A 17,095-nucleotide genomic window follows, 5' to 3' on the forward strand; every position below is an offset into this window, starting at 1 on the left:
TTACCTCTTGAAGATCTAGAGGAAGAACGACCCTAACTCGGAAAATGGAGGGATTTAGCTCCAAGACTTCCAAGCTCCAAACTTGCTTAAAAACACTCAAAAACTTTTGTGGAACCTTAAAACTCAAAGAAAATGGTGGGGATTGAAGGAAAAACACAAGATTTGGGAGAGGGAGGTCGGAAGCTCGCTGAGGTCGAAAATGGGAGAAAACTCTCCCATTTCGGCTAAGTGCCCCTTTTATAGGTGGCTGGCCAGGCCATGTTCGGGGGCCGAAAGTGCCTCCGCATGCATGCAAGGTTCGGCGGCCGAACTTGGAGTTCGGCGGCCGAACCTGCATTTCCCTCACTCAAAACTTTCGGGCGCCTAAAGTCCCTCCGAAAGCATGCATGTTCGGCGGCCGAACTTTGGAGTTCGGCGGCCGAACCTGGGTTTTCCTCCATAGACTTTTCATGCAAAAACTCATTTAATTTCATGCTTAAAACTATTAAAATACATGAAAACACTTCATAAAATCATAGTTTTACCCTTCTAGAGGTTTCCGACATCCGAGGTCCCACCGGACGGTAGGGATCCCGATACCGGAGTCTAGCCGGGTATTACAGCCTCGGTGCCAGTTGTCAGAGAGTTTCAGGACGTTTTTCTAGACGAGCTTCCAGGTTTACCACCTGCTAGGGAGATAGAGTTCGAGATAGAGTTGATGCCTGGAACTAGACCGATCTCTATCCCTCCCTACAGGATGGCCCCAGCCGAGTTGAAAGAGTTGAAAGAGCAATTGCAAGAGCTGGTAGAGAGGGGCTTCATCCGACAGAGTACCTCACCTTGGGGTGCTCCGGTCTTGTTTGTGAGGAAGAAGGATGGATCCCTTAGACTTTGTATCGACTACAGGCAGTTGAACAAAGTCACTACCAAGAATAGGTACCCTCTGCCAAGGATCGATGATCTATTCGACCAGCTAGCCGGAGCGGGTTGTTTCTCAAAAATAGATCTGAGATCTGGGTACCATCAGCTGAGGATAAGAGAAGAAGATGTGCCAAAGACAACTTTCAGGACCAGATATGGGCATTTTGAGTTCCTTGTAATGCCATTCGGGTTAACCAACGCCCCTGCAGCATTCATGGATCTCATGAACAGAGTGTTTAGTCAATACCTGGATCACTTCGTTATTGTCTTCATAGATGATATCTTGGTGTATTCCAGGAATGCAGAGGAGCATGCCCATCATCTGCGATTGGTTTTGCAGACCTTGAGGGAACATGGCTTGTATGCCAAGTTCTCTAAGTGTGAATTCTGGCTGAGGAGCATTTCATTCTTGTGGCATGTGGTGTCAGAAAATGGAATAGAGGTAGATCCCAAGAAGACAGAAAGTGTGGCTAACTGGCCTAGACCCACTTCAGTGACAGAGATTAGAAGTTTCTTGGGTTTGGCAGGTTACTACAGGAGGTTCTTTCAGGACTTCTCAAAGATTGCAGCTCCTCTAACCAGACTAACCAGGAAGAATCAGAAGTTTGTGTGGACCGACCAGTGCCAAGAGAGTTTTGAAGAGCTTAAGAAGAGGTTGATTTCAGCACCAGTGTTAGCTCTGCCATCCAGTGATGAAGACTTTACAGTCTTTTGTGATGCGTCCCGTGTGGGACTGGGTTGCGTACTAATGCAGAATGAGAGGGTGATTGCTTATGCTTCTAGGCAGCTGAAGAAGCATGAGTTGAATTACCCCACACATGACCTGGAGATGGCAGCAGTAATCTTTGCACTCAAGATGTGGAGGCACTACCTCTATGGGGTTAAATGTGAGATCTTTACAGATCATAAGAGCCTGCAGTACATCCTGAGTCAAAGAGATTTGAACTTGAGACAGAGAAGATGGGTAGAGCTGCTGAGTGACTATGATTGCAAGATTCAGTACCATCCGGGTAAGGCGAATGTTGTGGCAGACGCCCTAAGCCGGAAGTCACTAGGCAGTCTATCCCACATCACGGCAGAGAGGAGACCAGTGGTGAAGGAGTTTTACAAGCTCATTGATGAAGGTCTACAGTTGGAGTTGTCTGGTACAGGTGCTTTGGTTGCTCAGATGAAAGTGACACCCGTGTTTCTGGAGCAGGTGGCCCAGAAACAGCATGAGGACCCGGAGTTAGTGAAGATTGCCAGGACTGTTCAGTCAGGCAATGACAGTGAGTTCAGATTTGACAGCAAGGGGATCCTCCGCTATAGGAGCAGACTATGTGTACCAGATGACATCGGGCTGAAAGGAGACATTATGAGAGAGGCTCATAATGCAAGATACAGCATTCACCCCGGAGCCACCAAGATGTATCAAGATCTAAAGAAGGTTTATTGGTGGCCAGCTATGAAGAAAGAAGTGGCACAGTTTGTGTCAGCCTGCGAAGTGTGTCAGAGGGTGAAGCTGGAACATCAGAAGCCTGCTGGAATGCTTAACCCGCTACCTATTCCAGAATGGAAATGGGAAAATATAGCTATGGACTTCGTAGTGGGGTTACCGGTGGCGTCCAACAGATTTGACTCCATATGGGTGATTGTGGACAGACTTACCAAATCTGCTCACTTCATCCCTGTCAGGAGTGGCTATTCTGTGGACAAGTTGGCGCAGGTGTATGTTGATGAGATCGTCAGGCTGCATGGGGTTCCTGTTTCGATAGTGTCAGATAGAGGGCCCCAGTTCACCTCCAGATTTTGGCAGAGTCTGCAGAACGCCATGGGTACTAGGTTGGATTTTAGCACTGCTTTCCATCCACAGACGGACGGACAATCAGAAAGGACCATCCAGACCATAGAGGATATGCTCAGAATGTGTGTGCTGGACTTTGGCGGTTCTTGGAGGCAGCATCTACCTTTGGTGGAGTTTGCCTACAATAACAGCCATCATGTTAGCATCGGGATGGCCCCATATGAGGCTTTATATGGAAGGAAGTGCAGATCACCTGTTTGCTGGGAAGAGGTTGGAGAAAAGGCCTTGGCAGGGCCTGAGCTAGTAGAGATTACCAGCAGGGTAGTACCCATAATCAGAGAACGAATCAAGACTGCTTCTAGCAGACAGAAGAGTTATGCAGACATCCGCAGAAGACAGGTAGAGTTTCAGGAGGGGGATCTGGTATTGCTCAAGGTGTCTCCTATGAAAGGAGTGGTTCGCTTCGGGAAGAAAGGTAAACTAGCCCCACGATACATCGGACCCTTTGAAATCTTGCAAAAGATTGGGAATGTGTCGTACAAGCTGGATTTACCTGCTTCAATGGAAAGAATCCATCCGGTTTTCCATGTTTCAATGCTGAGGAAGTTCGTGTCAGATCCGAGCAAGGTTCTTAGTGAGCCTGATGTGGAGGTCCAAGAGGATCTCACCTATGTTGAACAGCCAGTACGGATCATAGACACCCAGATCAGAAAGCTAAGAAACAAGGAAATCCCGATGGTGAAGGTCTTGTGGAACCACCACAATTTGGAAGAATGCACTTGGGAGACACGGGAGTCTATGCTCCAGCAGTACCCTCATCTCTTTTAAGGTTAGATCTCTATGTGTTTATGTGCTATGTATGTATGTTATGTTTTATGCCATGCTATGTGCTAGTTGTAATACCCGGCTAGACTCCGGTATCAGAATTCCTACCGTCCGGTGGAATCTCGGATGTCGGAGATCTCTAGAAGGGTAGAATCATGTTTTATAAAATGTTTTCATGTTTTTAATAATTGTAAGTATGTTTTTAAATGAGTTTTTGCATGAAAAGTCTTTGGAAAAAGACCCAGGTTCGGCCGCCGAAAGTCAAGTTCGGCCGCCGAACATGCATGTGTTTTGGAGGCACGTTAGGCCCCCGAAAGCATGAGTGAGGGAAGTTCAGGTTCGGCCGCCGAACCTCAAGTTCGGCCGCCGAACATGGCATGCATGCGGAGGCAAGTTCGGCCCCCGAACGTGGTCTGGCCAGCCACTATAAAAGGGGCACTTAGCCGAAATGGGCGAGCTTTCTCCCATTTTCGGCCACAGCTAGTTTCCGACCTCCCTCTTCCAAATCTAGTGTTCTTCCTTCAAATCCCCACCATTTTTCTTGAGTTTTAAGCTTGCATTGAAGGTTTTGAACTTTTGAAACGAGTTTTGGAGCTTTGGGAACTCAGGAGCTCATTTTTCTTGGATCTCCAAGTTTAGGTCGTCTCTCTCTCGATCTTCAAGAGGTAAGAGCCGATCTTAAGCTCAATGCATGTTTTAAGTAAGTTTTAAGTGATTCTATGGGGTAGAATGACATGTATAGGGTTGTATGAGTTTTTAAGCGAATGTTAGGTTTTATGTGATTTTTGAACAATGTGGCATGTTTGAGTATGCTTGAAGTGTTGTAGTTGGGGTATTTGTTTGTTTGAGGCCCCTAGGAGCTTGTATGCATGTTGTGGTTGAGTTTATGCATGATTTGAGAGTTGGGAGGCGAAAATGCACAAAGGAGCCAAGTTTCTGCCCTTTGGCAGAAACCAGGTTCGGCAGCCGAAGGCACTTTCGGCCGCCGAACATGGCTGGGGAGGCAGGCCTTTCGGCTGCCGAAGTTGCCCCCGAAAGGAGACTTTCGTCTCTGTCTGGGACTTTCGGCCGCCGAAGGTGCCGCCGAACATGCATGAGTTTCGCCTCTGTCTGGGACTTTCGGCCGCCGAAGGTGCCGTCGAAAGTGCCCTGTTCAGCCATTTCTTGCATGTTTTCATGTGATGATTTCATGATGTTTTAGGGGGTTTTTGGGGAGTATATTAGAGTTATGTTTATGTATGTTTGGTCCCTCACTGGAGTCCACCTGTGTAGGTTCGGACCCGAGGAACCGAGGACCCCAGCAGTGAGCCAGCTGCTACAGAGTTTGTCAGAGCTAGCCAGAGGTGAGTGGAATAAACCTTAAGTTTTAAAATGAATGAAATATGAAATTTGAGCATGATCCATGCATCATGAATGCCATGAGATATAGTAGGTTGTTTGCATTAGTATTCACGAATATGTTGCATTGCATTTATGATGTTGATGTGGATTGGTCATTGGATGATCCTTAGTCCTCATATGATATGATGATGCTATGGCATGAGATATGGTATGGAAGTCCAGGTTGTACCCATTCTACGTCCCTGGCACAGTTGGACTGTATGATATGTTATGTTAAGGGAAAGACCGGTTGTACCCATTCTACGTCCCGGCACAGTTGGACTATGTAGAGGACTATTGGTGACAATACCATCCGAGATGTGATTTGTTGTGATGTGTTGCATTACATAATGGCATGAAATTTTAATATATGTTTTTCTCTATTCTGCTCACTGGGCTTTGTAGCTCACCCCTCTCCCCTAAACCCAGATGTGCAGGTACAGGGTAGACCAGGAGGTTAGCCAGAGATATGAAGTATGTTCATGTAATAGTTAGATTGTGGACATGACAATTGTACTATGATGTAATGTAAAAGATTACAGTATGTTGTAATGAGGTATATTGAGGTTATAGATGTGCTTGACCCTATGAGTATTGTTATCCCTTGTTGATACATGATCTTGATGTCTATTGATGTTTATGTTTAAGCCAACTCATCTCATGTTGTATCGCCCGTTGGGGCATTGAGGAGATCCCACAGAGGGATCATGATTATGATCATGACTATGTTCATGTATGTTCAGGTTGAGTTGGATGAATGAAAGAAAAGTTTTAATTTTTTATGTATGATTGTCGATCATGTATGGGATTATTCAGGTTTACAGGTTATATGTTTGGCTTGCTACGGGTCCCGGCGGCCTTAAGTCGACCCGGATCCTAGCGCCGGTAGCGGTCCGATTTTTGGGTCGTTACACTAGTTGAGGAACATTCGGGGACGAATGTTCTTAAGGGGGGAGAATGTAATACCCGGCTAGACTCCGGTATCGGAATTCCTACCGTCCGGTGGAATCTCGGATGTCGGAAGCCTCTAGTAGGGTAGAATCATGTTTTTATAAAATGTTTTAAGGTATTTCATGGTTTTAAGTAAAACGGAAATGAGTTTTTGCATAAAAACAACCTTGGAGGAAAACTCAGGTTCGGCCACTGAACCTCAAGTTCGGCCGCCGAACATGGCATGCATGTGGAGGCGCGTTCGGCCCCCGAACGTGGCCTGGCCAGCCACTATAAAAGGGTCCCTTAGCCGAAAACGGGCGAGCTTTCTCCCCATTTCCGGCCAAGGTGAGTTCTCCGCCACCCCTCACCGATCTTGAGTCTTTTCCTTCAGATCTTTCAAGTTTTTCACTAGTTTTCATCTTGTTTTGAAGATTTCCGAGTTTTGAGCAAGTTTTGGAGCTTTGAGGTTCAAAAACTCAAATCTCTTCCAACTCCAAGTTAGATCGCCTCCACCCTCGATCTTCAAGAGGTAAGAGTCGATCTCTAGCTTACATTATGTTTTAAGCAAGTTTTATGCAAGTTCATGGGGTAGAAAATGCATGTGTAGCTTATGTTGAGCTTATGGGTTTCTAATGTGATTTTTGAACAATGTGAGTTGCTTGTGTGTTGTAGTTGGGGTTTTTGATGGTTTGATGCCCCTAGGAACTTGTATGCTTGTGTATGAGTGTTGTAGAATAGGTTTATGCATGTTTGGATGAGATAGGAGGCATAAATGCATAGGGGAGCTGAGTTTCTGCCATTCTGGGAGAAACCAGGTTTGGCAGCCGAAGGAACTTTTGGCCGCCGAACATGCTTGTGGAGGCAGCCTTCGGCTGCCGAAGCTTGCCCCCGAAAGGAGACTTTCGTCTCTGTCTGGGAGTTTCGGCCGCTGAAGGTGCCGCCGAACCTGCTTGACTTTCGGCTCTGGAGGGACTTTCGGCCGCCGAACCTGCCGCCGAAAGTGCCCTGTCCAGCCCTTTCTTGCATGTTTTTCTATGATTATTCCATGATGTTTTAAGGGGGTTTTGGGGAATAGTTTAGAGTTATGTTCATGTATGTTTGGTCCCTCATTTGAGTCCACCTGTGTAGGTTCGGACCCGAGGAACCGAGGACCCCAGCAGTAAGTCTGTTGCCCCAGTGTCTGGTCAGAGCTATCCAGAGGTGAGTAGAATAACTTATTATGTTTTAAAGCAAATAATGGACTTTTTAGCATGTTTCATGCATCATGAATGCCATGTGATGAATTAGGTTGCTTGCATTAGAATTCACGAATATGTGCATTGCATATGTTAAAATGTTGATGTGGATGAATGTTGGATGATCCATAGCCCTCGATCTATGATATGACGATGCGATATGTACGGTACGGAATGTAAGACCAGTGGGACCCATTCTACGTTCGCTGGCACTATGTAAGGGAAAGACCAGGACCCATTCTACGTTCTGGCACAGTTGGACACTATTATGTTATGATATGTAAGGGAAAGACCAGGACCCATTCTACGTTCTGGCACAGTTGGACCATGTAGAGGGCTATTGGTGACAAGTTCATCCTTGATGTGATTAGCTGTGATGTGATGCATTCCATGTTTCTCATATGTTTTAAATATTTTATTATTCTGCTCACTGGGCTCTAGTAGCTCACCCCTCTCCCATTTTCCCCAGGATTGCAGGTACAGGGTAGACCAGGAGATCCGTAAGAGTAATGAAGTCTTGTGTATGTAATAGATAGTGTGGACATGATAAATGTATTAATGTTATGTAAAAGTACAGTTTCAGTCATGTATTGATATTGAGGATTAGATATTGTGCTTGACATTGTGTATGAGGTATCCCTTTTATTACATGATCATAAATGTTTTATAATGTTCATGAAAGCCAACTCATCTTATGATGTATCGCCCATTGGGGCATTGATGAGATCCCACAGAGGGGTCATAATTACGAGTATGTTCAGTACATGTTCAGGTTGAGTTGGATGTATGAAAGAAAAGTTTTAATTTTTTTATGTATGTTGTTGATCATGTATGGGATTAAACAGGTTTTCAGGTTGTATATCAGGCTTGCTACGGGTCTTGGCGGCCTTAAGCCGACCCGGATCCTAGCGTCGGTAGCGGTCCGATTTTCGGGTCGTTACACCTGTCATGTGTCTATTCACACCATAATCAATAATCCATAGAACAGTACCAAGAGAGGAAGCATTACCTAAATTTACAAAGTTAAATGTGGCACTAGAGGAGGAAGAGGTGTCAACATGAGACAGGAGGCGCTTGAGACTTTGAATTTCATTAGGAAAAAGGAACTCAACAGTTGTTGTCTCCTTAAATACAGTTTCTCCTAAATTAGCTTGAACTCTAGAAGTACCTTATTTTCTCCTACGGCCTCCAGTGGGATGACCATGTAACTTCCAGCAAGTCTTCTTGGTATATCTCGGTTTTTCATAATAGTCACAATTCAGGTGATCTTTTTTAGAATTAGGAGGCTGCGGTATACTCAAACTAGTAGCCAACCTAGCATTTTCAATTGGTGCAGTATAGAGCATAGTATGTCGGCGACTTTCCTCTTGTTGAATATGAGCATAGACCTCTTCTAGTGAAGGAAAAGGGTTTTTCCCCAACACTTGGACTCGAATTGGATTATATTCGTTATTCAACCTTGTAAGAAAATCATAAACCCTCTCCTTTTCAATCATTTTTTGAAATTTGACTGCATCTCCAGTATAGTCTTCTTGGAAGTCCTAATAGTAATCAAGCTCATGCCATATACCACATAGCTCATAATAAAATTAGGAGATAGTAATTTTTCCTTACTTAGTACCATGAATCTTATTCTGAATATCATAAATTTGGACATCATTTCAATCTTAGAATAAGTTAAGGACAAAGCCTTCCATATCTTTGCAGCATTATCAAGTAACAAATGGGACTTAGAAATATGAGGTTGCATAGAATTAAGTAACCATGTCATAAGAAGACAATTATCCAAGTCCCATTGAGGAAAATCTGAATCACTCTCATCCAGTTACTTCTTATTACCAATGACATAGCCTTGCAGTTCTCTAACCTTGATAAACAACAAATAAAACTTTGACCAAGCAAGATAATTAGTTACATCAAGTTTTACGGGACTAATTTGAAAGGAAGGGATATCAGAGTTAGGAACCGATACCTTTTTACCTTTCGTCATGATAAAAATAAATGAATCGTGAAAGAATAGGAAGTACTCAAGGTTGTACACACAAGAGAGCTCAACTAAATCACCAAGAGAACAGGTAGTGGCACGGGATGGCTAGAAAGAGGTAAAAAATGGCACCGGAGTGGACAGGACAATGTAGCAGCGTCGGATAGAATCTTACGCGTCGAGAAGGAAGGGTGCATGAGCCACACGCATGTGGCTTTCCAGCGTCGGAGTGGACGGTTGGCCAGCAACTGTCTGGAGACCCTGTTGGTGGCGGTGGTGAGATGAAAAAAAGGCCTCTAGATAGGATAGTACCAAAAAGGTATATCTAGGGTTTTAGAAATCCTAAATTAGGAAAAAGTTCTAATACCATGAAGAGTTTTGGAGAATTTTAGAGTATTCTTATATTTCACTCTTGACCTTTACAAATAATTTACATAGCTATTTATACACAAAAAATTACAACTAAATAGGAAGTAAATAATTATAGAGATAATTAAAAATTCTAATTTATGTCTAAATTTCGTAATCAAATTAAATCATATCATTAGAAATCAGCAAATAATCAACATTTTGCTTTTTTCTTTTATGAAAAATTTGGACCAGGTTTAATTTCTGTTATCGACGTTCATTGGAGGATCATAATAGCTTTTTGAAAAGAAAATTTCGTGACGGACGACTTTCAAAAGTGTGACGAGAGTTGTAAACCTCTCATAAAATTCAGGATTTAAATTCCCAATTTTACATTTTAATTAATTTTTTAGATTTTTTTTATAAATTTTCGCATTAGAATTTTTGTTATTAACGTTTTAGAAACTTTTTAATTTTTAAAAATTCAACAAAAAATTTTAGCTTTTAACTTTATTTACTAAATTTTATCAAATCAAATAATATTAATTAAAATTCTTATCGAATTTTAAGGTGTCCTATTTAAAAACGGCTTAAACAACCTTTCCTCATTTCGTTTAATACATTCAGCTCAAAACCTTATTAAAATTAATATATAAATGAAGATTTATTTTTTACCATCATTAAAATTAACATAGAAAAAAAAGGGTTAACTCATCGATAAAATAATAATTGAATTTAAAAAAACATTTAATTGGTTGTCAAATATAATTGAAAGTATAACATATATTTCATATTATTAATAATAAATATATATGTAATATTTTTAGTTTTAAAAAATAATAACTATGATTTACTTTTATAAAAATCATTAAATCAAACTTTGTATATGAAATTAATATAGTTACAATTATAATTAATATATTATTAATAAAAATTAATTAGTTTTTAGCAACTAAATTAAAGATAATCAAATCAACTATAAAAACTAAAAGTGTTAAAAACTATCAATAGATTTGACAAACAAACATCTTTCAAATAAAAATCCAAATTTATCTCAATTCTTTCATGAAGTTATTCAGTTGGCGCTCCCATTTCAGGAAGAATTTACAGCAGCTAATCTTCAATAGCGCCAGCCATTTTTTCATTCTCCCAACCCAATTGCATTAAAATAAACTTTGATGCAGCGACAATGAAGCATGAAAACGGAAAGCTGTAACCATTGCAAGAAATCATGGTGGTAGCATAGTAATGTTCCCAGACACTGTAACCTTTGGCTTTAGGCCGAGGCTTCACCAGATTTATTTTAGGGGGCAATTTTCAAGCTCTCAAGGGTGCTTCGCCATTTAATGTGCATATACAAAGGATGATTTCTGATGTTTCTGTTTTGGCAAAATCTTTATAAGATGTTTCTGTAACTTTGTCAAGTGTAATTGTAATGAATTTGCTCATGCATTGGCCAATAGAACTGCGCAATTCAATTGCTTGCTCACCTAAGTCTTTAATGAATTCCACAACTTTGGGGGAGAAAAAAAAAAAAAAAAAAAAAAAGAAACTCCATTCACTTGCCCAATCTAAGAAATGCCAACTCCTCCTACCTTCAAACCCATGGAGCCACAAACAAGCTTAAATATAGGGTTGTCTTAGTATGCTTTGCATACATTGAGAATTTGATTCATTTATGAGAAATTTGTGGTAAGAGCTGGTTTGGTCAACATAAAAGAATTTTATGAAATTTATTTACTAATTTGTTACTATTAAATTTAATATAAAAAAACTTAAGGATTGATATATATTGCTTATACCTAAAAGCTAACTATATAGATATCAATTGAATTTTTAATAAATTATTAAAACATTTTTAATAATAGAGTATATGATCTTTTTATCAAAATTCGAAAATTTTACTAAAATAACTTTTAGAAATAAGTTTAGTTCAACTTAAATATTTTAATATATTAAATGCGTATAAAAAATTTTAAAAATAAATATTAGAGTTTTAAAACTAATGAAGAAAGAATAAATTATCAATATATGAATTGTTGTAGACATAATATTCTAATATCATCATTTGTATTACTAATCTCTAAAATAATTATCTGCATTTAACATGAATTATATTAAAAATTTCATAATTTAGATGTGTACACTTATTGGATGAGAGTTTTTAAATACCAAACACCAAAATTTTTTCTCACTTCACTCGATACATATTTAAATGCATTTATATGTATTTTATAACTTTGGCATTAACGCACATATAAACTTCCAAAAGTTACAATGAAAAAATATAGGATAAACGAAATGAAATTTAAAGAATTTAAGTTTGGTTCGGTAAAATTTTTTTAAATTCAAATCGAACTCGAACTTTCTCGAACTTTACTTATTTCGAATTCGAATAAAATATTAATAATTTCAAGCTTATTCGTTTAGCAAACGAGACAAGATGAGCCGAAATTTTATTGAATTTAATTTTTATATGAGTAATTCAATTTATTTACAACTACAATAAGTTTTTAGATTATAATTAATAAATTTAAGAATATATAATTTTAGTTAAATAAATAAATAAATATATATATATATATATATATTTAAATTAGCTTGTAATAGTTTGATTCATTTGTCTTTGAATGAATTGGGTTGACATATGTGAATGATTGTGCAGAAATGTGACTAATTTTAAATTTATAAAAATTAAAAAATTATAATAAAAATAAAATAATTGAATTTAAATATTACATTCCTAATGATAAAAACACAGATAAAGATCTAATTAATATTATATTTAAACCAATAAGAAAAATGAATCGGAAAAGATAGAATTAGGGGTAGAATGTGACAATTGAGTGTAAAATATTTACTTGTTTAAAAAAAAACCTAAAGAAACTCAATAAAATATTTAAACCAATATAATTTAACCAATTTTATTAATTTGGATTGGTTGGTTGAGTTGACCCGGAAACAACATGACTCAAAGATTCGGTCTCACAACAAGTGAACACTCACATTACACACAATCACTAGCGAGTACTAACATCCAGTTCAAGATGGACATTACACAGCAAATAGACACATAAACAGTCTGCAACAGACACCAACATTGTATCATGGAGAAGCATAGCAGCAACAATGTTTTTGAACTAGGAAGCTGTAGTGTTGCGATCATTATTCGCATATTCAGCAATCTGCTGCTCAATTTGAGGACACTCCTCAATTTTGAGATATCCAAGATTGAAAACCTGTTTTATCATGTCAGAGAAGAGCTTCAGAATTGGGCAGTTAACCAAACGAAGATCAGCCAGTTGTGGCAGGCTAAAAGCAGGGCAATTTGAGTCATTCTTCAAAATGCTTGTTAATTGTTGCAAATCCTGAAGCACTAATGTTGTCAAACTAGGAAGCTTTAAATGTTCCAACTCATCACTTTCAGATTCTCCAATTATCTGCTTAATTTCACCACAATGTTCAATTTGCAGATGTTTAAGTTTAGAAAGCTGTTTAATTATCGCAGGGAAAAATATCTTTGTCAGGCTTGGGCATTTGGATAAACAAAGAACAGTAAGATGTGATAAGCTTCCATTTGGTACATGGCCTTCCCAAATACTTTCCAACTTCAGCACATTGTTGATGTAAATTCTCTCCAATCTCTTTAGTACCCCTTCCTTAGTTCGAGGAGCATTGATAACTGTTAATATCTCTTTGGACTCTTCAATTATGCAGCACTTCAACTCATTAATATTCTCAATACCAAAGTCTGATAGGCTCAAAGCTTCCTTGCAGGCAATGAGTTTATAGGTATCATTGCTAATTACAACAACCAAGCTCGATAATACTGTGCTTGCAACATTATCAGATTTCAAACGCCTACGGTGTAGATCATAGACGAACCCACGTTATAACATATAAAAGAAAAATGATGAAGATAATAAGTTAAAATTGCAGGATAATCATAGAAAATCATAAATAAAATACCTAAAAAATAGTAATTTTGAGAGGTTGATTTTATTTTATTGGCACTAGAGTCCATTCAGACCGAAAAATATTGAATTTCAATATCAGTTCAAACTAATTATAATGAAAAATATTTAAATTCGAATTTCAATTGAAATCAATTATAATAAAAAATATTTAAATTTGATATTTTAACCCTCGTAAATAATTTACAATTTTTTTTTATAAATTATTTTTTTTAATTCGTAAAGGCTTTTGCACTTCAAATTAGTTTGTTTAATATTTAATTATTACTTTTTATAATAATTTATAAAATATATATTATTAGCATTTTTTGCATAAATTAAAATGAAATAAAATATATTTTCAAAAAAAAAAAAAAAATAATGTTAGACTATAAAGCTTTGACGAAAAATAAATATAGATTATAAAACAATGTTTTGAATTTGCAAAATCACGGATTTTTTTTAAAAATTTTTGCAGAAACATTTTAATTAAGCTAAATAAACTTCTAATTCTGTGTTTTTTTTAAATAAAAAACTTAAATCATTTCCTTTCAATACATATAGATATTAAAAATTTTAATAACATCTCAAATAACAATTACGATTCAAACTATGAATAATTACTATTTAATTTTTATGGTATGAAAAAATTCACTAATTAATCTTTTTATTTTAAAAAATGTATGAAAATATTCGTGATATTTAAAAAAAGTCTACTATTTAATTTTTCCTTTAACTTTACCATAAAATATTTTGCTATTTAATTCCTATAGTTTTAAAAAACTTATTAGTTGGCCCCTTAAGTGTTTTAAAAAGTTTATTAATTAGCCTCTCCGTATCATGAGCATTTTAAATTTTTTGTAATATTTAACGGCTAAAACTAATGAATGAACTAATTAATAGATTTTTTAAAATATCATTAACGTTTTAATGTATTTTACAAGACTCGAGAGACTAATTAGTGAGTTTTTTCACACTATAAAGATTACGTAGTAATTTCTCCTTCAAACTAATTACTCATGCATGCACAATCAAGAGTATTTGTACCTGGTGGAATAACGCTGATCACCGACACATATTTGAAATGTAAGGTGAGGATCTTGCCACAGCTCGCTATTGTGAAGAAAGGTCTTGAAAGAATTGTTATCATGAAAGCAAAATGAAAGAGAATTTAATTCTGTCAATTTAGCCACCTCTCTTGTCATCTGTTTTACAACATTGTTGCACCACTGATTTCCTGCTTTCACTTCAATGACCAATTCTTTAAGTAAAGAGAGATTGGAAATGACACCCTGATGTTCTTCCTCCCTGTCTGATTCTCCATTGATCGAGAAGCGTAAGCACCTTAGCTTTTTCATATTGCTGATCTGGGATGGCAAAAAATAAATACCGGTACCCCGAATATCAAGAACTTCAAGATTCTCAAGCTCCATTACAGAGGGGAGTTCCATCAATTGGTCACAACAACTCAAGTAAAGCACTTCCAGACTTTTCAAGCAAAATGGAGATGGTAATCTTCTGATTTTGGTGCCGTGAAGGTCTAGAACAAGGAGATTTTGCATAAACTTAAAGAAATTGCGAGGAATAGTAGTTAAAGTAACGTTTCTTTGAAGAAACAGGGTCAATAGATTGGTGCTTTTAGGTTTTCTTGGTAAAAAGCTCAATCTATCACTGTTATCCATCAAAGAGATTCGTTTCACCTCTTTCCAGTCTCCACATCTTATGGGCTTTTCTAATCCACCAGCTCTTACAAAAAATTTCAAATCTTCACGTTCTGATGAGATCTTCAGTGCCATATGTCGAAGCACTTTGTTCATCCTTAGGCATTTCTTCTTCTCATCTTTCTCCAGCAAAGATGCGTCTATTAGCTCAGCCACCTTAACATGCCCAGTGTCCACATCGGGAACAAATTTTTCTGCTGTGCAGCATTCTACCAAATGGTCGGCGTAAATTTCACAACCATCTGTGTGTAAAGCACAATACAGAAAGCAAAGCTTTTTATCTTTATCATCCAATTGTTCAAAACAAAATCTAATTTTATTAAGGAATTCAACCATGCCATCACGGTCCTTGTAAAGCCATTTCTGAAAGTCCTTCAACGTTTTCCGCCAGAGGCTACTATCTTTCTGCTTGAAATACCCTGCTGCTTTTTCTATTAAGAATGGCAAACAAGAACAATGTTTAACAACTGGCAAAGCGATTCCTCTAAATTCCAGATCTTTACCTTTTGCACCCAATTGTTCCTTAAACAATGCAACTGCTTCTTCTATTGGCAGTAATTCCACCTGTTTAGTGTCATCGGAATCCATAGCGCGACAAATATTCAGTTCTCTTGATGCTAATATCACCTTACTGCCCTTGTCATTGTTGCAGATACCAATATCATCCAGCTTAAATATGTCCCAAACATCATCCAGAAGAAACAAATACTTCTTGTCTTTCAACTTATCTGATATTCTAACATTTATACCTATTTCTCCCGAACCTTCTATTTTCAAATTGAGCCGTCCAGCAATTTCCCGTCTCAACTTTTCTTTTGCCAATTCCAAAGCTTCGCGCTTAAGCTCTCTCAACCTGTCTTCGTTCATTTCATCTTTCACCATTTCTTGGTTCATCTCGTCAGGTAGAGTAGCAAAAATGACTATATCGAACACTTTTTTAGCTTGTTCACTGTTGTTCAAATTTTTCATGATAACCGTTTTCCCAACTCCTACTGTCCCCCAAAGTCCAATTCTTTTTACTTCCTTATCTTCAAAATGGTCTGTCATCTTTACAAAAACCTCGTGGAGAGATGTATTTTCTTTCAACTCTGGTGCCGGAACTCTAATGATGGGTGGTATTCTCTCCACAAATTCTTGTATTTTGCTTTTCAGTTCCAGACAATGTATTAGTTCATCGCGTTTCTTTTTCAGGTTTTTGCTAAAATTGAAACGAAAAACTTTCTCTTTTTGAGTGGGATAGTTGGATTCGAGAGTCTTCACCTCTTTTTCGAGTTGATCGACCATATCAATCCACGCCTGGCATTGTAGGGTAGGCTTGTTTTCCTCATTTAGTTTGGATAGTACGTCATCTCTCATACCATACAGAACTTTAGCTATGTCTTTCATCCGTTGATAATTCGTTTCCACATCTTCAGTAAGCTCCTTGATTTCGCCAGCTGGAGGAGCAATCCAGTTTCTCCCGTCGTCGTACAGCTTGCTTGTAATTGCGGCTGATCCTAACGCAGTAGCTCCCTTTAATACTAACGCCCCCGTTATCTCAGCCATGCCTGCACTAGAATAGCCAAAAAAATTTATGGGTGCAATTCTCACTAGTCAGAAAAATTATTTTTATTGGATAAAAATTTAGAGTATAAATGTCCATGTTATTTATAGGGTTTTGAGAAATGATATCATATTTTATCATCGTCCTGTGAATGAGACCTTTCAATTTAACCACTTTCCATACTACTGTGATCGTGATTATTAAGTGCATGTGTATTTTCATCTTAATAATATATTCATATTAAAAATCCCTAGAAATGTCTAATTAATACTGAACTGAAAAAAACGAAAATTAAAATATATATTTTTTGAGAATCGAACAGTAATAATTGCTAAACCGAACTGAAAAATTTAGTCCGAAAACCTATCGGTTCTATTTTCCAGCAGTTCTTCATCTCTGGTGGGTGTTACGAATTCAAAAATAGAGATTTCCTCGTTTTTCATTAACAGTATAAATTTAAACAAATTTCAACATTCAACCAACAAAAATT

The 17,095-nt window shown here is 37.8% G+C and overlaps 1 protein-coding gene across 1 annotated transcript; it reads right to left on the minus strand.

The window, feature by feature from the left end:
* Nucleotides 1–12,528: 12,528 nt before the first annotated feature.
* LOC110624292 (disease resistance protein At4g27190) lies at nt 12,529–16,607 on the minus strand. Its single transcript, XM_043960719.1, has 2 exons — nt 14,389–16,607; nt 12,529–13,249 (listed from the first exon to the last, which is right to left on the minus strand). Exons 1-2 carry the CDS (start codon nt 16,605–16,607, stop codon nt 12,529–12,531), a joined length of 2,940 nt encoding a protein of 979 aa, XP_043816654.1.
* Between the last annotated feature and the right edge of the window lie 488 nt (nt 16,608–17,095).

The sequence above is a fragment of the Manihot esculenta genome, chromosome 10 (assembly GCF_001659605.2).
Source record: "Manihot esculenta cultivar AM560-2 chromosome 10, M.esculenta_v8, whole genome shotgun sequence".
Classification (NCBI taxonomy): Eukaryota; Viridiplantae; Streptophyta; class Magnoliopsida; order Malpighiales; family Euphorbiaceae; genus Manihot; species Manihot esculenta.

Bases quoted from the DNA above. Each gene is read 5' to 3' on its own strand.
- LOC110624292 (XM_043960719.1), bottom strand. From the start codon at position 16,607: ATGGCTGAGATAACGGGGGCGTTAGTATTAAAGGGAGCTACTGCGTTA. The intron at 13,250-14,388 runs GTACAAATACTC...TCTACACCGTAG, and splicing joins GATCAGCGTTATTCCACCAG to GCGTTTGAAATCTGATAATG.